Source organism: Oncorhynchus mykiss, chromosome 6 (assembly GCF_057628025.1).
Source record: "Oncorhynchus mykiss isolate SJ-2025 chromosome 6, ASM5762802v1, whole genome shotgun sequence".
Classification (NCBI taxonomy): Eukaryota; Metazoa; Chordata; class Actinopteri; order Salmoniformes; family Salmonidae; genus Oncorhynchus; species Oncorhynchus mykiss.
Window position 1 is genome coordinate 41,322,693 of NC_143027.1, and position 22,933 is coordinate 41,345,625.

Here is a 22,933-nt window from a genome sequence, read left to right on the forward strand (position 1 = left end):
GCTTTACAGGCAAGGATATTGCTGCCAGTAAGCTTGCACCAAAATCAACCATTTATCAGATCATCAAGAACTTCAAGAAGAGCGGTTCAATACATCAACTTCATGTAATTGTCAATAAAAGCCTTTGACACTTATGATAATGCTTGTAATTATACTTCAGTATTCCATAGTATCATCTGACAAAAATATCGAAAGACACTGAAGCAGCAAACGTTGGGAAAATGAATAGTGTCATTCTCAAAACTTTTGGCCACGACTGTACTATCACAATGTTCTTTGTTGAAATTGCATTTTTCAACGCCAATCAATCAAGTGAAAAAATAAACAATTTTCTTGAAAATGGAGTTCAAGCTCCTCGTCATTTCTCAATGAGAATGTGTGGATGGTCCTGGAAGAAAACTAGGCCTGTGGCAGATAGATGTAATCACAGCCACCCAATGGGACTGCAGGTTAAAGAGGGGGACAGAGAGAATATCTGGTGTGTGTGTAGTGTGTGTGTTTGTGTGGGTTTAAGAGGGGACAGGGTAAATGGCTGTTTCCCTGATAAAGAGAATTGTAGGCAGTAGGGGGTTCTCATACACAGCAGCCCAATCTTCCTTTTATGGACAGACATTAGTGTCTGTGCATTGTTGGTGTATGTTTGTGTGTGTGAGTGTGTGTGGAGAGAGCGAGCAAGAGACAGAGAGAGAGCGAGACCCAGCAGGAAAGGAATGCAGTTATGGCTGTAAAGTGGCTGTGAAAACGACTGTTCTTTGACCTCTAGGCTCTCCTCCTCTCCTGGTAGCTGTCAGTGGCCTGAGTTCCAAACTGTGTGTGTATGTGTGTGTGTGTGTGTGTGTGTGTGTTCAGTATACACCAGCTACCAGGACGAGGTCAAAAGGACTATTTTAAAGTATGAGCTGTGACCCATCTAACCTCCTCCCTGCCACCATCCCTCCTCTTTTCCTTCTCTCTGGCTCCCCTCCTATTCTTCTCCTGGCCCCTCTATATATGACCTGCTGGCTGAATAAAAAGGCTATGGCTCAACAGACACCTGTTATTCAGTCACACAGTGGTTAAAACGTGGCTAATATCTGTGTAGTTTCAACTATAACGGTTGTGGTAACAATACTTTCTGAAGCTTCTAGAATTAATAACAGTTACATATCGAAAGTGTGTCTGCGTTTGCAAGCCACACTAATAAACAGAAGAGTAGCTAATAATTATGTAGATTATTCACCATGCCCATAGTTCACCCTGAAGTCTCACTTGCTAACATTTAATATAATGTTTTATGCATCTTAAAATATCTATACTCTCTGTAAAATACATATCTAGTATTGCCATAACATGTTTTTATAACCTCTGTATCCAGTCGGACTTCATCGTGCCAATTGTACTGTAGGAGTAGCTTTGGCTGATTTTCCTTGTCTCCACTATGGGGCGTCTGGGCGCTGCATCGATACCACACTGCAACAAGTTTGGATATCCATCCGCTGCGGAGGGTCATGTCATCATGAAGAAACTCTGGATGAAAAATGTATTGTTGCAGTTTCTTTAAAATCACAAGATCGCTATAGACCCAGGGCTACAAATGTGTGTCAAAAGAACAGACAATGTGTTGTGTTCGATTCTATTCTGAGTAAATGAGATACAAACACACACACCATATCGGTCCAGATCGTAACTCGAACCTTGGTCTGTGTCCGTTTGCTCGGTAATGAAATAGCCTGCGCAGTGCGTTAATCAGTGTGATCTGACAGGCTATTGCTCGGTCCCTGTCCTGAGTTCCTTCTCCCAGTGCAAACGATACTTTCAGCTACCTCATAGTAATTGAATTAGTTCGGTTGGGAGGGGAGGGCTTTTGCTTTGTTAGTGTGACGCCCATTCAAAATTCAAACCAATGGGACTATCCTCCGTTCGGCTGTAACCGAACCCACTTTCTGGCTGCACCGAGCTGCCTTTGCTCTCACCGTCCCTTTAGTCTCGTCCCGTTGAATCTAAACATCAGGGGGAAAGAAGCACATGAATAAAGCGTGTTTTATTTTTTCTCTCCTATGCTTATATATGAAGAGGATGCAGTGGAATGCTGCCATTTGGGCTCCGGGTAAAGAAGCGTCTCTACTGTCACCCAACAGTAGCGCATGAGAGAGGCTCGAGGACGGACTCCTCCCCACCCCCTTGACACTATCAAGACAGCACTGAGAAAGGATAGCTGCCTTTTTTTCGGCCAGTCTGCGAACGGAGCAAAGACAGCGTTACGAAAAAAGGACTAGACTACAACCGGGGGTTGCCTATATGGCTTTCCAAAGTTCCATCTCTGAAAACGTGGACATTGAAGGACACCAGCTATAGGGGGACATTGGACACCAGCTATAGGGGGACATTGGACACATATGGCTCGTTTTCCTTACTCAATCTTGACACCGATCCAGCTCAGCGCATGACCGTACAGAGACGGCTGTAGTCTGTTAGAGGGGACTTCTAACAACTGTTTTATCAATATTTGTTTGATATCCCTATATGTATATTTGTGTGAACATATTTTGTCTGGCCTAGGAGTAATTTTTACGCATACTGGAACCGTCAAAAACGGATGTCCCATTCACATATCATACAACTGAACCAGACACTGAACCTGAAGAGAGAAGCACTAACCACAGTGACACTCGCATTTGATAACTTCACCTGCTACTGTCGTCAAATTAATTCCAATTGACCAACGAGGCGTCATCTCTGTTGCAGGTTGCGCTATCAAAGCCTCTCGCACCTTGGGGTAGGAGACAGCGATTTTCTGTTATTGAATTGTCTTGCCTATTTCTGCCATTCATAAACTGCGACAGAGGACAGAAAAGGCACACAAATGTAAACAAGACAAAGCATCTCTCCTTCTGAAGTGTACCCTAAACTGACTGATCCCGCAGTCACCCCGCATCGAAGAGGAATACGTGCCGAACTTTGCTGTAGTGATGCTGCAAGTGGAGATGGTGCTATTCGTCTTTCTGGTGCTATGGATGTGTGTATTCAGCCAGGAACCCAGCTCCAAGGTGGTGGCCGACCGCTATGCCGTCTTCTGGAACCGAACCAACCCCAGGTAGGTGCCACTCAGAGCGGCCAGTGGGGCCGAAGCGAGTCGATGTTCTCCAGGGGCGGCCCGTGTGGACCAATACGTTTCGTGGATCAAATATATAGACCGATGGCGATGCCTTTCATTTAAGATATAGATTACTGCCTATTGAGCACTTCACTCAGATGGGTTAAATTTCCCAGAAATGTGGGTAGGCTATTGATGCAACAGAATACAACCTGTGCACACCGGGTTGGATTTAGGCTAGCCTATTTGGGATAGATGCTACACTGAATTGTATGCAATCAACAGTAATCAAACTCGTCATGTTATCAAATCTGTCATCTTGGCATATAATAAGCCTTCGATCTGTTACCCGAAAAGCGCACTGTTGGAAAGTAAATTCTCGGGTGTTCCAGCACCAGCATTCGGTGTTACTGAATATAACCCCCACCTAAGAGTGGGCGCGAGTGTCGGTTTTCTGGATAGACACCAGGTTAAATCATGGAACGTTATTTGATTAGAGTAAGCCTGCTGTTGGCTCATGTAGGACAGCGCGTGTACCATTGCGTTGTTTGGACGGCGTACACGCGTATTTGTAGTTTACTTCTTTCTCTAATCTTCGAAGGAGGCGGAATTCCTCTCCAGGTAGCAAATGCTGGTCAAACATGGCACCATGATTAACCCAGATTTCGTATTTGTAAGAACAACAAGCGGGATGAAAAGGGAACCAGTCAAGTCTGTAGGCCTTCAGTTTATGTTTTGGCACATTTGCGGATCCCTCTTACAATTTTGAAGATGATCAGAAATCAATAGGCCTTGCCTACTCAATCAGGAACAAAACGCTTCGACAGGCTTATATAGGTTGGACTTAATTTCGTCTTTTAATTTATTGTCTTTTCTTTTGATCATGATATGTTCACCAAGGATTTATCCAATCCACGTATTGTTCTCATTCGGAAAACATGTTTTAATCCTATGAAAAAAGTCAAACTCCTCTGGATTTTTCCCCAAAATCGTTTCACCTACTTAGAATTATAATATCATTATGCGATTACTTTGGTTTATAGATTTAAGTCATAGATATGTAATTAACAGCCTATGTAAATACTGTAATTCAATTGGAGGTTGACTGAAAAGTTAAAGTTCTGAAAGCAATCACTTTTGCTGCACTAAAGTATTCTACTTCTTGCGAGTTTCGATAGGTAACGTTATTGTCATAAAGTCTAAAATCACAAACATTCAAATAAATTGATGATCAAAATAGGAAATGTAGAATGTATCCACCAATTTATTAGCCCACGGCCGGGTAGTTCGGAAATGGGACACTTCTGCTCCTAAACCATTGTGCTCTCTCAATGTTAGCCTATTTGAGGGATACATTCACAAATAAAGTTCCGAACCACATTTTGCCCCCTAGAAACCCACCTAATGGATTTCTTAGATATCAAATAATGTAACGAACTTTAGTTTCTTGGCTATTGAATAAAGATGTTGGACATCCAAGCGTGCATGTAGCTGTTAGGATACATTATAATCTGAACATTTTCCACAAAGTATGGGTGATATCAACAAGAATTGGCCAAATTATTTATTTATTTTAGTGGAGAAAAAATATTTGTATCGAATCATTTTAAACAACATTGAAATTGATCAAGAGAGAAAAGAGTTTTACAAACATAGTTATTTATAGGACTAAGAAGATGTGTGTCCAAGATGTGTATTCATCATATTCATGAAAATATCTATTTGTATTGAGTGGTACAATAAAGCACCAATGTAGCAGTATTACAGTGAGAATAAGGTCAGCGTAGGTTGACCTTTAGATTTCCTTGAACCCGTAGCATAGAACGTCTAGCTAATGCCGTTTTCAACAGAGAGCCATACATGTAATAAAAATATGTTGATGGAAATAAATAACATTTTCTGGAAAACTTAACAGCAGACAATCACACTTTACATAGTCAAAAATATTTTTTACTTATCATATTTAGCTTCTTATTTTATGTGTTATTTTAAATTTAAATGAGTATTTATGACTTTCTATATCACCATTAACTCTGGGCTATTTCCAATGCGGTTTTAGCTGTTCACTATATGTTGTTTGAAGCCCCTAAGCTAATTATCCAAATACATTTTTTTAAAAGTTATTAATTGTAGCTATGCAGACGCTCTTGTATAACTATTTATATTCAGTTTGAAGTTTGTGAGAAAAAAAAAAGATGAATTGCTGAGAGCAATTAGTGGTGATGGTACAAGTGTAGGGTTCAGCATAGAGGCCTACTAAGAGCTGGGGTTGGGCTGTTCTAGCTGTAGACTAGAGATCCCCAGCGCTGATACACTCCACCGTGACTGTTGTGGTCCAGCTCTGCACTCCAGCTTAAGCCAGTTGTTTATTTGTGTGCCGCTTTGTTCAATACAAGTAACGCAAAGTTGGGCTCAATCTGATGTCTTACACTGATAGACACGGTTTCATTAGGGGTGCACATTTTTCACAAAGACTTTGACTGGCGGCTCTGTGGACCACTTGATTCACTCCAGATGGGCTGACCGTTTACTTAGTTCCAGGGGAGGCAAAAATAAAGATGCCGAAATTAAAACGTTTGAGTAGGCTCACTGTAAATCTCTGGTTGAGAGTTGAAATTGAAGAAAAGAAAACTGACAGGAGAAGCTAACAAGGCTTCAATACGTGCTGCACTTGTGTGTCATTGTAAAATATGAGAAATAGATTGTTTCCCGAGCCCCATGTCTTGTTTTTGAAGTCCTGACTAGCCCGAGGACAGGAAACAGGTTTTGTGAAAGGGTTTAATAATGTTAGTCATTCTCTTCTACTTACACTAATCAAGTTTGTTTGACGCTCAACCCTATCGGGCAGAGTCAGAAAAGTAGAACAACGGGAGAGAGAGGAGAGTAGAGCAGCAAAGACGCTCTTACAGATGACTCAGTAAATAAATATGTATTCTCTCTGTATGTGGTGCATGGCGTATGTTCTCTGTATGAAATATTACTCTCTCCGAAAAGGGATTGTGGAGAAATCATACAGCCCTTAGTTATCTGCTAGCGTAGGTGTTTACTCTCAGGACTTGAGTGTACAGTTCAGTGGTGTATGGTAGCAGACTGCAGGCTTTTGTAGCCCTTTTGGCTCGAAGTGGAGTGAGCGTTTAGATGCTTCACACCTTCGGCAGGAGACTGGGAACCTGTAACTGCTTAATTACTCTGGTGAATCTCTCTCTCTCCCTCTCTCTCTCTCTCTCTCTCTCTCTCTCTCTCTCTCTCTCTCTCTCTAACGTCCTTAATGAAGGGACACAGTTTTGTCTCAGTTTCTTTTGTCTTCAGATTCTTTCTTTCTTTCTTTCTTTCTTTCTTTCTTTCTTTCTTTCTTCTTTATTTCAGTACCTTGAGTATTTGGTGTAATGAAGGGAAGTTTGTTCTCTCAGGAGGTCCCTGCTTGCTGGTGAGAGCTCTCCCCACTTTCTCCTCCTTGCTTCTCCTCCTTCTCCCCCCCTGTAGCTGTGGATATCTCTCTCTTTCTCTCTCTCTTTCTCTCTCTCGTTCGTTCGTTCGTTCTCACACTGGGCCCAGAAAATGAATGAATACAATTACATATTCCAGGCGTCCCTCCATGGACCCAACTAGGGATGCTAGTTGGAGAGATGCACACAGTCTCGCAGAGGTCGCACGCACGCACGCACACACTTGGAGACACACAGAGGTCATACAGCACAAAGCTAGCCTGTGTCTGCTGGAGAACGTTGAGGTGTGTATGCGAGATTTACCAAACAGATAAATCCTGAATGTACTGAACTGAAATGGTATTATTGACCCCGACCCCGATCGTCTGGCCTCCCTTACTAGCTCTTAGGCCACTCTGTGCATGTATCATTGCTACGTGAATAATGGGCTGGGAGGTCACCGAGGGCTTGTTCCCTCTCCTTCAGACTCTCATAAACGTCTGATAATTACATCTCACTCGGTTGGACTTCTCATTACCTGTCGCTGAGCCACGGGACGTGACAAACTGTCTGTCACTCTGCATGTGTGTTTGTCTGTGTGTGTGCACGTGTGCTGACTACACTGACACAGGCACGGTACATTTTCAGACTGTAGAGGGAAAGCCAGTCTCCACACCCTTGGTCGTCTCTACCTTAGCCAAAACGATGGAGAGATAGGAGGCTAGTCCGTGCAGGGGGTTCAAAAGCCAATAAGGCCTTATTTATTTACGGAAATGTTTTGATTAAAGTTCCATGTCTTATTTAATAAGAGATATCTTCATTTACATGGAAGGGATATTTTAGATTAAATCCCACACCCAATGTAACAGTGGATTTGAGTTTAAATGAATTTGACCCCAATGATCTACACACTTTATCTCATCTGCCCTGTCGCTTCTCTTTTTCTATACCCTCTGACTTATTTTCCGGCTCTCTCTCTCTCTCTCTCTCTCTCTCTCTCTGTCTCTCTGTCTCTCTGTCTCGCTCTCTCTGTTTCTCTCTCTCTCTCTCTCTCTCTCTCTCTCTCTCTCTCTCTCTCTCTCTCTGACTGAATGCTGATTAGTTCTCGTTAATGGCCTCTTGCTCTGTCGTTCTTTTAACCCTGCGGCGTCCGCAAGAGCACATTCACTGCGAGTGTAGGTTAGACTCAGCAAGGACAGAGAGAGAGAGAGAAGGGAAAGATGGCGTTAGAGGGATACAGTGAGGAAAGGAGAGAGTGGTAGAGATACACAACATACAAGGTGTGATAAATGATTAAGATTACAGAAAGATATGAAGTGAGTAGAGAATGCTTTGTGACACGAATGTGAATGACTTTCACGAGGGCTTAATAGCATTCACTGCCCTTTGATAATAATAATATCTTTCCATTTCGAGACAGCCTTTCGGAGAAAAAAAAAACCTGAATGCCGTGTTTGAACAAGTAACCTCTGTGTATTTTTGACTTCACTTATTACGTCCTCATGACAACAGTTTCATTTCCTACCTCTGAAGTGTATCCATTGTGAGTTGTTATAATGAAAGAGAGGAGAGACCACAGTGGGGGGGGGGGGGGGGGGGGCTTCTGGTAGAGAACGCAACACAACACATCTCAAATGTGTGTGGGATGTTCTTCAGTAAGCACCGGTACTGCCTCTCGGCTCTGACCCCATTAGAGATGCCGAGCGGCGGGCGGAAACAGTCAGCTTCACTGGGGTCTGTGGATGTGTCACTCCTTAGAGATTATATGAACTTGCATGCCATTGTAAGGGAAACATGCATACATTAAAACAAAATTTAAAAAAAAAGCTTTTTGAGAATTTGTTTTACACAATTGGAATTGTTTTGGTGAATTTTGAATTGGTGTTTTACGATTTTTTTTGTGTTCTTACATGAAAGTGAATTCTGATCGATTGTTGTCTAAGTTTAACAGTGATGTAGATGAATGACATGGATTTGGTACATCTAAGAGAGCAGAAAATATTTAACCAAACTATTGTAAAAAAAATAAAATAATAATAATCACCCTTGGAGGCTTGGGTTATTTGCATAGCACTGGCAAGCTCTAGATGGCACATACTGTACTGTGGCCTTAACTCATTTCAATGACTCACTGTGGACCTTTCCCCTGTTTCAATGCCCAGTTTTGTGCTTTGTTTTGAGCTTAATCACTCCAAGGTCAAGTGGAGTGCTGAAACTCCGCTATCGGCCGGCCCATCTCCATTCAGCTGCCCACTAACCCTCAGCTTTCACAGGAACGCTATGGCTTTACTTAGAAACAATACAGTATTAACCAGCTTACGCAACACCCACATGTGTCTGACCGTACACTGTACCTTTATACAATTCTGTCACCTTATTGATAAAAATCACTTTTTCCCTGTCCGGTTTTCCTGTATTACTCTTCTATTTCCACGGGTTTGATTTATTTAGCCCTAATGCTTTTCTCTAGCCCCCTGGTCTGAGTTTAGTTTCTGTGTGTCAGGGTTCTCCGAGGTATAGGAGACAGGGGAGTGTTTTATGGTCTGTTTATGGGTTTACTCTTTCAGAACTGATTCGGGACCAGTTCTCCCTTTTCCCTAGTTCAGTAAACTTTACCTATAGACTTAAACCACACAAATGACTCTGGATCAGTTCCTAGGGGTAGATGCCATGTATCATAAACACGTTGTTTTTTTGCTCTTGCTCCTCTAAAGCTCTGAATCAGATTTGGAGAATTAAGTATATTCTATGCATTCTATTTCTGTCGGCTTCATGCCTTTGTGTCTGAAACTGTTGAGCCCCCCCCCCCCCCACACCCTCAATCCTCTACCCCCCTTTCAGAGTAAGCCCCCACCCGCCTTTGCCCCCCCCTCCCCTCTGCCCACCAACACCACCAACCCTCTGGCCTTTTATTAGGAGGTCTGGAAGCAGCTGGTAGTGGCATGGGGTGCTCTGCCTTCCCAGACCAGATGTGGGCGCTATTGCCCCTTAACCCTTAACCCTCAGCCCCTACCCTACCCCACAACTCCAAACCCCGACCTGTCAATCATTTATCAGACACTCTTGTCCTCCAACCCTCCAATCCTTCCCATTCTTGTCCTCACTGCTCTTCTTCGTCCATTTAGTGTAGGGTGACTGTATGGGTCTATGCAAAGGTTTAGATTTGGCTGTGGACGGGTTGTATGGGATCTGCAGTAACTCAACATTGCCACTCATGGCACCAGTTCTTTATGCTCTGTGCCAATATAGAGAGAGGAGTCCAAGAACATAACATGGATTTTATGTTGCGTGTCTGTTTTTGGACTTATTCAATTTATGGGGAAGTCAGGCGTATAGCTACATGCACATAGATATGTTCATTTATTTTTTTAAATTGAAGCCAAGAAAAACAAATGTATATATATTTTTGTGCTTTTGATCAAGTGTAGTAAAATTATTTATTCATTTATTTGATATCAACCAGCTCATTTAGTCTTGCTTGATTTGTTTTCTGTGTTCCGCTGTTAAACTCATTTAGAACAACATTTGCATGAAAAGACCAGAAGGGCTTGATTGAATGATTGATTTTCCTTTTTTGTCGTCACAATTTACTGTGCAACTGGAAAATGTGACGCGACCGAGACCAACCGATTGAAAACCTTGATTTTACCAGACCCATTTTCCACAGATAATTCCTTTCATGGTACACTGACTTTGACCATTCACAGACGTTTTCCTTATTTAACTTGGGGGGAGGGGGGGGGGGGAGTGGATGTTGTTCTAGCTGGGGAGCAGTGTGGAGAATGGATCCCAGAGGACGACACATCTCCAGCTCTAGAATAAAGAACTAATTGACAGTTGTAGCCCGTCATGAGGTAATTTCTCAGAAGTGACAGAGAGAGAGAGAGATGGAGAGAGAGAGAGAGAGAGAGAGAGAGAGAGAGAGAGAGAGAGAAATATTGTCAAATGGTTGAGCTGTGTGGTCCATTTTCCTGGAGAAAAGAATGTAGCCGACCGGTACGCTCTAGTTCCGATGCAATAGATTCAGGAAGGGTCACCAACGTTAGAACAGATTTCACTTCTCCCCAGTCTAACATTCACAGTCTGCTGGGTTTACTCCCCAACGTCCCTTTCCATGAGTAGAGCCCATTCATTACTGCTGCTTCTCGACTGGCGGAATATGAAATTCAGGGAGGAAATGTTAGCACACCTTATTGTACCGTGACTCCTGGTGCTTGGATAAAAAATGCCGGATACGTCGTTGCTCCACAACGTTAAGGCAACCTACTGTATTGATCGTATTGTACCTTCATCAGAGGGACATAATATATCCTCACCCTATTCTGTGTACTGCCAGCCAGAGCCGCTGAAAGCCCAGCATGTCTCGGCATGTGGGGTTTTGGATGCACGACAGTTGGTCGGGTTTGTCTGCGTCAGTCTCGCGTAGATTATGCGAGTGTTACCGTATCATCATTCAACACCCCTTGATAGTATTTCCCCAAGAGTTGTCACAATAACAACATTTTTCATACGATACGATACCAGGCCAAGTATCACGATGGTGGGGAAAAAATCAGTGGCCTAGCTCCAAAAAAACAAAACTGAAATTCACACTTCTAGTCAACACAGCACATTGAACTTCACACTGTTCAGTGTATCATAGAAAACGGCATAGGATGACTGATTTGATCATATTTGCAGAGGCCTGCCTGTGATTTGTCTGGATGAATGGGAGGTAGGAATATACATGCGTAATGATCTGCATGTCATTGTGTCAGTACAGGTTCTTTAGATTGGTAGGGCTGAAAGGTTGCTAATATCATATGAAACGCTACTGAGGTATTCTAAAATGTTGCTATCATGATGTCTTGGTACCGTGATATTACTGTGGTACCGGTATACCGTGCAACACTAATTTCCCCACTCAATTCCATTTCCTTAAACACAAATACAAGGAAACAAGGCCTTTACCTCGCTCAGCCCCGCTGCTTGAAAGGGAGAGAGGAGCCACAAAACAGTTAGGCCACTTCCAAACTAGCTTCAAATACAACCAACACAACCCTCTCTCACTACACACACACACACGCACACACACACACACACACACACACACGCCGGGTTCTGACAGGCTGAAAGGCGGTCATTGTTCCTCCTCTCTCTGTCCACTCTCTCTCTCCACGGCCAGGACTGGAAGTATGCATGCACTTAAAACGGAGAGAGAAAAGGAGGGAGGGAAAGATGAAGCAGTTGGAGGAGTTGATGAGGGAGGGGTGGGGGCACAGCTGAAGTTGTAGCATGTTCACGGAGGAGAGAAAGAAAGGGAAAGAGGAGAAAGGGGAAGAGGAGAAAGGGGAATGCAGAGTCTTATAACCGAGGGCGACAGTGAGGCAGAGGAGAGTGGTGAAGAGGTGGCCCCGTGTATACCCCTCACACCCTTCTGTTTGTACCCCTCACACCCTTCTGTTTGTACCCCTCATCACTCCTTTCATGCATCCCTTTCCCTCCTTCCCTGACTTTCTACCTTAACTGCCTTCTTCTACCCTCCCTCCCTCCCTCCCTCCCTCCCTCCCTCCCTCCCTCCCTCCCTCCCTCCCTCCCTCCCTCCCTCCCAGTGATGGTGGGGTAGGATGGGTCTATGCAGAAAGGATTAACCCTTCTCCGGTTCAGGCCACATGCTTTGTCTCCCTTTGTGTGTGTGTGTGTGCGCGTGCGCGCGTGTACATGGGAGAGAGACTGTGGAGTGATTTCCACGTACAATACTACTATCATTGGGATATATTCCTAAAAGTAGCTATTTTAGACCCACCGTTTTCTTCAACCGTTGTTTGATCAAGTGGAGTAGACTCCTTTTACTCCTCTGCGCATCACATCTGGTTTAGAAATGGACTCTACCGGAGGGATTCTGACTGGCTATCTCCCGCGCCCGTCGGTTTGGGTTCGAGTGTGTGAGCAGAAACCCCGTGTATACAGCAGTGTTACAACAGACCACAGCACTATTCTATGACCTCATTTTCTACCGTACAGGGGAAGCAATTAATCCACGGAATGTGTGTTAAATCCTATCCTCACCCTCTCCTCTCCTCAAGGCCCAGCTTTGGTTCCCTGGATAATCCAAAAACATTATCCCAGATAACCAAATATGACACCCCAACGAACATAGGGCACACACACACACACGTACAGTATGCGCGTATACACCCCCCCCCCCCCCCCCACACACACACACACACACTCAAAAATGTCTTTGCTCTATTTAAGAAGTAGAGTTCATCTATTTTGTTTAGCTCTAGTTGCGTTATTTATTCTCCATGTTTATTTTTGACCCCCCCCCCCCCCCCCAAATATCTCCAGAGTGAGTGTGGAGTGTAGCCCCTATCCCGGGCCTTTTGAATCTAACGTTACTACTCAGGGTATTAACCATGGAGTCACTGAGAGGCTTAAAAAGCCATCAGCTCATTGTCCTGTGACACAAAACCCCTTCCTCTCAAATCCCCCATCCCTCTCTTCTTTCTCTCTTCCTTCCCTCCCTCCCTCCTTCCCTCCTTTCTTCGAAAGCCCGGGCATTCATATTAATCAGTTTAAAAGGCTAATGAGATAAGAGAGACTCAAGGGGAGCCCCCAAAGTGCCCTAAGCCTCCGGAATAAGCAGAGGTGATGAAGGTGGCCTGGGGCTACAGCCTCCTGTATGTGTATTTTTAAGGATCACTACACTTTAGTTTTTAATACCCTTTGTTTGGTACAGTCCAGTCAGAATTGAGAAATGCAGTACTTAATAAATAAATAAATATATATATATATATATATATATATATATATATATATATATATATATTCACAGTGAGGCAAAAAAGTATTTAGTCAGCCACCAATTGTGCAAGTTCTCCCACTTAAAAAGATGAGAGAGGCCTGTAATTTTCATCATAGGTACACTTCAACTATGTCAGACAAAATTATTTTAAAAAATCCAGAAAATCACATTGTAGGATTTTTTATGAATTTATTTGCAAATTATGGTGTTAAATTAGTACACATTTGGTGGAAAGTGGGGTGTGGTGGAATGATGTTTGGGGGTAAATATATGTGGAGTCGTAGTTGAGACTTAGCTGGTTGTTTGTGAGGTGTGTGGGTGCTGTTTGAGAAATATGCCTTTTTTGTTCCCCCTCTCTTTCTCTCTTGATCTCCATCTTGCCCATTCTCTTCCTACCGCCCTCACAACCCTGGCAGCTGCTTCTCTCTCTCTTTCTCGCGTGCATGCTCTCTTGTACATGCTCTCTTGTGCATGCACTCTCTCAAAGATTATTAGTCGATGTGTCAGTAATAGTTCCTGGGTTTTGGGGGATCCTGCTGGGGTGACCCAGCATGCACTGTGTTAGGTTTAGGCCCAGTGTTGTGGCTGGCCTGGCTGACTGACGGCTGGCTAACACGTTACTGTATCATGTGTGTCGGCCTTTGTGGCTAGCCAGCCGTCTCTGTGCATTCAAGATGGCTAAGGTGAATTCAGTGATGGGATAGGAATATTACACGGTCTCTCTCTCGCTCGCTCTCTCTCGCTCTCTCCCAGACTGAGACAGGGCCATGCGAGTGAAAAAACATGGCGGCTCAGCGAGGAGAAATAAAAATAAAAAAAACGTTTTGAGCAGACACAAAGAAAGGGGTAACGCTGGCAGCCGTTCTTTAGCCAAATTATACAGCGTTACATGACAAGAGTTTTTGTAATTTTTAACTGTGTATATAAAATGGCCCGAAATAAGAGACGTGTGATTTAAAGGAACTGTCTTCCTAAGAAAAGAAAATCCTCTGAAATTAATTTGTGACTATCTGCCAATGTTTCACCAGATCGAAGGTGGGTCAGTCACAGAGCAGAAATAGACATGAGAGACATGAAATAATGCAATTTGATAACCAAACAAGGACATTCTGACTTTATTGGATTTAAATGTCTGCAGCTGTACTGTTCTAAACGTTTTCTTTCGGCAGTGAATAGGCACACGTTCTTGTTTCAGACATTTCTCTCTGTGGGGTTGGTTTTTGGTTTCGAAAAGGTCTCTTTGGAATATACAGTAGGCCGACTTGAGTTCCTCCGAACATGGAACAGACAGAACACCAGTGTTCAAGTGTTTCAGAGTTCCATAGTTCCGTCTCACCTGCTGTGCTCTGTACTCCTCACCCGATAGAACCGATAGAACTACATGGGGGGGGGGGGGGGGGCAAATGGAAACCCAAATAGTCAAGATTGCAGGAGGTATTTTATTTTCCCAGGAATGAACAATGTTGGAATGGCCTCATTGCCTCATTAGGGCTTAAGTTATGCTGCTGTGTTCCTCTTAAAATGAATATAATAATAGGACCAATGTCTTGAAACAATTAGAAGTTTAAAGAATAGGAACGTATTTTATAAATCATGCCTTTGCAATGATATTTCTACTGTAATTGTATTGAATTATTTACCTAAAATTTAATATTTTCCATTTTATTTTTCTTATTTCTTATTTATTGTGGGGTTTATTAATATTTATTGTTATTCACACTTTTTGTATTACCCTTCCTTCCTTTAAAATGTCAATTTCATTTACTTTTCGTTGTCAATTATTATTTGAAATATATGACATTTGTTGTAATATTCTTTTAAACAACTACTGTATATAGTCATATCACTGCTATACAACTATATTGTTTGTTTTTTTCTTCTTAAAAGTAGGAATTTATATCATGTTTAAAAAAAGCTGGAAGATTTCCACTTGCTTATTTTAACAATGGAAAAAAAACCGTCATATTTAGGCCTAGCTTAATTTTTATTCTTTTTTGTTTAATAAATACACATAAACCATCACATAATATATCCAGACTGGAGCTTTTATTGGTATTTTCGCATGAGTACCAACACATTTTTTTTAAAGGGTGCATTACAAATAATAATAATAATAATTTAATAATACAATAACATTTAGATTTGTTTTCGATGACACAGTTTGCCGCTTGCAGCTGTATAAAGTGAATTATTTTCACATGATGAGAGACTTGATTGGAAATGTGCTAAGCTAGATTATTAGCCAGTAAGGTATAAGAGATAGAACCTTTCCCTGTATTGGATTGGAACGCAACCCGCTCTGTGCTTGGGGGAGGACGATTAAATATTTAGAGCTGTTTGCGATCCCCAGGTCGAGCTGTACTTGCAATCCTTCGCACGCAATTCTGGGGAATCGAGGTCAAGGCGGACATGTTTGAAACCTTGAAGGTGTCGTCAGTCTCTGTTCGTCATGTGGTTTGACCCTGACTACCTTTATGATACATATTATGTAAGATAATTAACTTTTGATGACTTTTCTGAGAGGTTAAATTGGCCTATTGAATGTTGCTGTTGAAAAAGTTTTTTTTATATCACCTTTACTTTGAGGGTGACTGAGTGAAACTTTTAGTTTACTACTTACTTCCTAGTGAGACCCGCCATTTTCAAATCGGACGCCATTTTAAGTTAATGTTTCAGAGCAATTTTTATATGAATGTCTTCCGTTGACATTTTTTTTTTCAAAGTCCCAACTTTCCCAGATATAAAATAACATGGCAACCAAGTAATTAATCAACAATGTACTTGGCATCCCCAAACAAGAGGCAACACACATGCTGTTTTACAGCGTCATATTCCGAAGCCAGAAGTGTCTGTCTGTGATTTCACCTCTCATTGACAGGTGTCAATCTCTCAGTCCCTCAACATATCCTCCACTCCATTATGTTAATGAGCAGAGGAACAGGGGAGTGATCTGATCTTTAGTAAGGCAGTATCCCCCTCTCCCCTCACCCTCACTCACTCTTTCTGTGACGGGTAGAGGCATTCTTATATTAGGGCTTGTTCGGCTTCCATCTGTCCGTGGTACATTAACGGCAGAGCGGAGCAGAACTCCCCCTGCCTGTATCAGTGGTAAGAGGGACATGGCACGGAATCAGGCTGAATTATTCACACTCATAATCGGCCTTTATGTCCCGGCCCGGGCACCGATGTTATTCTAGTGCATAATTGATAGTGCTCAGAAGTGGAAAAGTTAGAATAGCAGAAGTAATGCGAAGCGAAAGTGTAGTCAGGCGGCAGGAGTGGAGAGGGGGATTGGAGTAGAAGTGGGGAGGCAGACAGGGAAGTGGGTTAGGGCGCTGTTGCACAGAGCTTGTGTTAGCCTTTATCAGGCTTAGCCGGGGCTAGCGCGAGGATCGCGTGTGCAGGCCAGCCTGAGATGGAGGGGGAGGAAAGGGGGCTGAGATGGAAGAAGAGAAGGAGGAGACGGGGATCCTGTATAACGAGTGTTGACGCTGAGCTGGGCTAGAATGTCGTCTCTCCCCGGAGTCAGATTGGAGTTTTTGCGACTGGACTGGGCATTTACTTCTCTTTTTTACATCCCTTCACACATAACCCAGTCTGGAATGGCTTGGGATTAGATGTTACTGGAGCATTTGAATGCTAAAGTGTTACAAACTTTAACTACGAAAGGCTGATGAGGTAAACATTTAGAAAATACTTCTCTCGTCTTTGGGATTTTTGAATGTTTCGTTTCCTCAATTGCAAACAAACCCCAATCATCTATAAATTATGAACTTTATTTGATTGTCCTTCAGATATATTTGAGTGTGTTGGTGTTTATTTTGGAACCCCTCCAACTCACTTTCCTCTGACTCCTACTGTACTGCACCACAGGCAGGTAGATGAGAGAGGCATTGACATCACATTACAACCATACGATACAGTGATCGATAAACTGAAACCTCCGGAGAAGAGTAGTTACTGGCTGAGCTCCAACACCAAACAGATGCTGCCCATTGAGAAATTGACTGAGATAACCTCCTGAAAATGTTTTAAGAAAGCAATTCCCATCTAGGAAAAAATAGCTGGCTGTTAAATTCTTCCTTTTAAATGACTGTACCTGACTCGCCCTTATCTTCCAATCTTTAGGTCATTGATCTATTTCACAGCGTCAACTGTAAGACTACTGGGTTTAAAAGACGAACCCTCAACAATATTCCTCCTCTATATTTCCCTCTGTCTTCTCTCCCAGTCGGTGTGAATGGGTATCCTGGCCACGGACGCCCACACTTCTCAGGTGGAAGCTGTAAACATGGCCCCAGGTGGAACCTATTTTACACCTTGCTGACCCTCAACAAAGACCGCACTAACTGCAACCTAGCACGCCCTTTCTGCTTCGATAACAAAGAGCTTCAGCTGTTTAAAACCCACAACCTGTGTGCTGCAGTGGTAACCTGAGAGAGCTTTCATATCAGAGGTTGGTGGGAAATGTTTAATCCTCTGCTCGAAACCCACCAACACACAACACTTGGGGATCGCGCTTGGTAAAGTGGCCTGCTTTGATAGGGAGATCAGTTGGTCGTGACTGGAGAGACTGGTGATTGTGGAAACAGACACTGCAGAGATCAGGAAAGGAGAACATCTGGAAAATAATTTAGATCTCATACATACAACCGGAGCCATGCATGTTCAGTACGTACACTACATGTCCAAAAGTATGTGGACACCTGCTCGTCAAACATCTCATTCCAAAATCATGGGCATTAATATGGAGTTTGTCCCCCATTTGCCGCTACAACAGCCTCCACTCTTCTGGGAAGGCTTTACACTTGCTTCCATTCAGCCACAAGAGCGTTCGTGAGGTCGGGCACTGATGTTGGGCGATTAGGCCTGGCTCTCAGTCGGTGTTCCAATTCATCCCAAAGGTATTTGATGGGGTTGAAGACAGGGCTCTGTGCAGGCCAGTCAAGTTCTTCCACACCGATCTCAAAAAAACATTTCTGTATGGGCCTCACTTTGTGCACGGGGGCATGCTGAAACAGGAAAGGACCTTCCCCAAACTATTGCCACAAAGTTGGAAGCACAGAATTGTCTAGAATGTCATTGTATGCTAGGGCGTTAAGATTTCCCTTCACTGGAACTTAGGGGCCTAGCCCAAATTATAAAAAACAGCCCCAGACCATTATTCCTCCTCCACCAAACTTTACAGTGGACACTATGTGGACACTATTTCAGAGAAACAGTTTCCACTGCTCCAGAGTCCAATAATGGCAAGTTTTACACCACTCCAGCCGACGTTGGCATTGTGCATGGTGATCTTCGGCTTGTGTGCAGCTGCTTGGCCTTGGAAACCCTTTTCATGAAGCTCCCAAATAATATTTATTGTGCTGACGTTGCTTCCAGAGGCAGTTTGGAACTCCTTGGTAGTGAGTGTTGTAACCGGGGACAGATGGCAGTCCCGTTTTGTGACCTTGTGTGGCCTACCACTTCGTGGCTTAGCCGTTGTTGCTCCTAGACGTTTCCACTTCACAATAACAGCACTTACAGTTGAGCGGGGCAGCTCTAGCAGGGCAGAAATTTGACTAACTGACGGTGTCACGCTAAAAGTCACTGAGCTCTTCAGTATGGGCCATTCTACTGCCAATGTTTTCTATGGAGATTGCATGGCTGTGTGATAAATTTTATACACCTGTCAGCAAAGAGTGAGGCTGAAAGAGTCTAATCCACTAATTTGAAGCAGTGTCCACATACATTTGGCCATTTTGTGTACATAAACACACATATGACGCGTGTAGTCATGCATACATCTGGACATTCTTGGACAGACGAACGAGCCTTAACATATACCGTACAGTACATCGCTTAGACAATCTCCCTTGTAGACACATGAAACCCCTGTAAACTGATGCAGGCTAGACAAAAGGATCGATACATTCCATTTTAACATTTTATTTTCAACTCATTTACTATTTTAGATATTTTGAGTGCCAAAATACGTGTGATTGCGTCAAAGTGATGTTGTCCCGATCATAAAGGATTTCAGTTGAAACTTTGTATATTTACTGCACAGTATGAGTACCCATATATCTCTAGTGGAGTCCAACTATAAATTCCCTTTGATAGATGTACTGTACACGCCATTATAGTTTAAAAGGAAGCACTCTGTCCAAGCTATATATATATATTTTTTTCAACAACACTTTTATAATATATAATATATTTGTATCTATCGCTGGAGTCACTACAATGTGCCCATAAAGACGTCGGATGGAAACATTAGCAGCGATACATCTGGGAAAGTCATAAAGCCGATTTACGAGTGCACTTAAGGGCCATGCACCTACCGGAGCCATTCTGGAAAGATGCAGACTGAGATTGCACCAAACTCTCCCAAATTACCCTCATTTAAAACTAATGTAGAAGAAGATCGATAAATGCTCAAATTAGCATTAATCTTGATTTTTGGGTAGAAGATTATATGATCACATTTAAAAAAAAAAAAAATTATATATTTTGTAGGCTTAATTAACACATGTGGCGATTTAAAATGGCCATTGAATCATGTACAGGAAGGCATATCTAAAACTATAGCCAATGAAATACTTATGCAAATTATACTATAATAGAAATGATGTCTCTTAGATTATGTACAATCATCAATTTTATCCCATATTTTTATCTGTTTCATGAAATTATTTCATTTGATGTCAAGGATAGCGCAGCCACATTTACAGTATGTAAAACTAGTATTCATCGATGTCTTTTGACCTCACATTATGCCACATATGGAGAGATCAAAAAACACTCATGAATATTGCATTTCCACATAACTGTGGCTAAGAGTGTTCATTTCAAGACAAGACTAGAATATTGCAGACGCCTGGTTGTCTCAAACAGCAATAGAACATTTTTAATGAACAGAAAATTCAAGATCGACCATCGTTACCATTAACTGCACTGACCTGTAGCAAGCGCACAACATTTCTCTGGTTGTCCCCCCTGTATAATCTAGTCCTCTGCAAACAGAAATGAGGAAGTGTGAAAAGGGCCAGCATGCTTGGCTGCGCTCATATCCTTGTTTACTTACAGCTTGGCTCAGTATGCTCGGGCTGAAATGCTATCGCCATTAGCAGGTATGGATTAGTTCCCCTCTCCCTTGCTGTGAAGTTAATTGAGGGAATCTTCCACCCACAGCGGACTGGGTTCACCCTCAATCTGCATGCAGTGGCGGCGTCCATTTAAAAAAAAAGAAGCCATACACAGTTTCACTTTTCATTTTGACTCCAGTCTTCCCCCTCTACACCAGATGAGAGTCTCAGATAATAATATAATATATACTCCATTCTTTTTTCCCCACCCTGAGATGTTAATGTAAAGTCATTAACAAGATATAATGGTTAATTATCCCATCACTAATTAGATTGTATAGTAGTTGGTTGGATATGTTACAGTCTTATTTTACATGAATTATTCCACTAATGGTTTGCTTAGTAATACAAAGAATGAGCAATTAAGCAATGGAATTTACAATGACATTTAGTTGTCATTTCTTCTTTTCCCTATCTCCCTCTAAATGCCTTATCAAGCAACACATTCCGATTTAGCTGGGCTAGCTAGCATGGTTATCACCACGCGATGCTGTAAAGTTCAACTCGCACGTCCTACTGTATGTCTGACATTTTGGTGATATTCTTTACGTGGCTGTTATTGGAAGTCTACTGTCTTCTTAATATGCAAAGTGTGCGTACACTGTTGCAATGTATCACTGTTTATCAAACAGCCAATTAATGATGTCACCCCCCCCCGAGGAGAGCTGTGATACAGTTAGGAATAAAACTGTTCATTTATGTACACTGTTTATGCCTCCTCATATAAAACCTATTTAGGAAGTACTGACATCACATCACCCTGATTATGCATCTCATTTGATAGTGTATTTCTTTCTTGGTGTTTTTTTCTACAACATGGAGATAAACTCATGAAAATGTTGTTGTAAGACAATGACATTGGGAGTTATTGCGTGTGTGTTGTGTAAATATTTTATTTTCCTATATCTGAGCCCAGGATAATTCTTACCCTCCTGGCTTTGTTTTTCCATCACTCGACAAGTCTCTTAATTGTGTATTTTTCCTGTGTTTTACTAACCAGTAATGATTTTATAGCCGGTTGTTTTATACGGGTGTCCAAATGTGCAGCCAGGGGAAGATTTAGTGTGTTGCCTCCATTCGGCAGTGAGCTCTAATTGGAAGGTCAGGGGGACGTGTTTCGCCGTAACACAGGGTCCCGCTTACTGGAGATTTAAAGGTTATCTAAACACTGCCTATGACCTAAAGAAAGAGAAAAAAACATTCCATCATCAGATATCGTTGTTTGGGGGATATATTTGCCTTCCTCTTGTTAGTGCTAGGGATCTAATGTATTTTCACTAACACAGTTAGTTTTACAGGGTAAAGGCAATGTATACATTACAACACATATTAATAAAAAATATTAACTCCAACATATATCACAGTTTATGTTTTAATGACTTTTAAAAAATATATGTGTTTAATAAAAACCAACATGTGGAATATTTTTTTATTTTTATTAGTCGTACAACATGATGTGAATTTGCCTTTAGACGTTGTGGGGGGAAAAAACAGAGGTTAGCTGTTTTTTTGTGAAGGTCACTTTGTCTTGAGTTCACTTCCCTGGAAGTGTAAGAATGCCCTTTTCAGTCCTCTGATCTTTCTCCACCATTTTATTTTACTAGAGCAGCTGTACTTAGTACTGTACGGTGGTGTGTGTGTCTGTATTCAGGGCTGTACGGCATGCCAGGGGTTAACCGTAGCCAGGATTGGAGGGCCGTGGGGTGTGTGTCGGGGTGTGTGTCGGGGTGTGTGTAATGTGTATGTCTGATGGGCTCCCCTCCTGCATTTTGTGCCACATTTCGTGTCTGTCACCGGGCCCTCTCTCACGCTTCCCTGGGCCTGTGGTGTAGAGCTGGCGTTGATGGGGTTTGGGTGGAGGAAGGCGGAGGGTGGCGGGTAGAGGGTGGCGTCGAGAATGTAAGTGCCCGATGTCTTGAGAGTATGGTTGGGTCTGGCTTGGGTCACGTGGGCCCCGGAGAGATTTCCCCGGATGGTTCTTGGCACGCGATGCTCGGAGCATGCGCACACACACTCCCTCATATTATACACGATTACACACACACACACACACACACACACACACACACACACACACACACAGCCCGCCTCTCTACTGGAGTCGGGAGCCAATAAAAACGTTGCGTTGCTCTCTCTGTGCCTCCTGTCACCGTGTAGAACCTCCAGGATCTGATCTGGGAAGACTTCAATCAGGCTCTGTCCCTCTCACATCATGTGTGTCTCAGGTCTCCGATGATACATCTACGTCGCTAAATAAGTCCTGTACTCCTCATCTAGCGAACTCAGCCTTTTGTTCTTTCTCTTTAAACAGTTTATTTGTATTTTTCTTTATTCCCAGATACCAGTCCCTTCTGCGGCGGTGTGTATGTAGGTGTGATAAAGACATGTTTGCCCTCTCCGCTGTTCAAATGGCTGTGTGGTCCCCTCCATCCCTGTATGGTAATGGAGCAAACCACAGGAGAGGGAGAAGGAGAGGTGAAGGTTCTGCAGACAAAGGGAAAGAATGTGCTGAGCAGAGCAA

At 42.7% G+C, this 22,933-nt stretch overlaps 1 protein-coding gene across 2 annotated transcripts in view; it reads left to right on the forward strand.

The window, feature by feature from the left end:
* Positions 1–1,901: 1,901 nt before the first annotated feature.
* The window catches only part of efna5b (ephrin A5b), a 110,974-nt gene continuing 89,942 nt past the window's right edge, over positions 1,902–22,933 (forward strand). The window contains exon 1 of one of the 2 annotated variants that reach the window (XM_036980123.2): positions 1,902–3,073. In XM_036980123.2, the coding sequence (XP_036836018.1) occupies positions 2,949–3,073 (125 nt within the window). In that variant the 5' untranslated portion in view covers positions 1,902–2,948. The remainder of the gene's footprint in view (positions 3,074–22,933) is intronic. The other variant, XM_036980124.2, reaches the window with a different exon arrangement.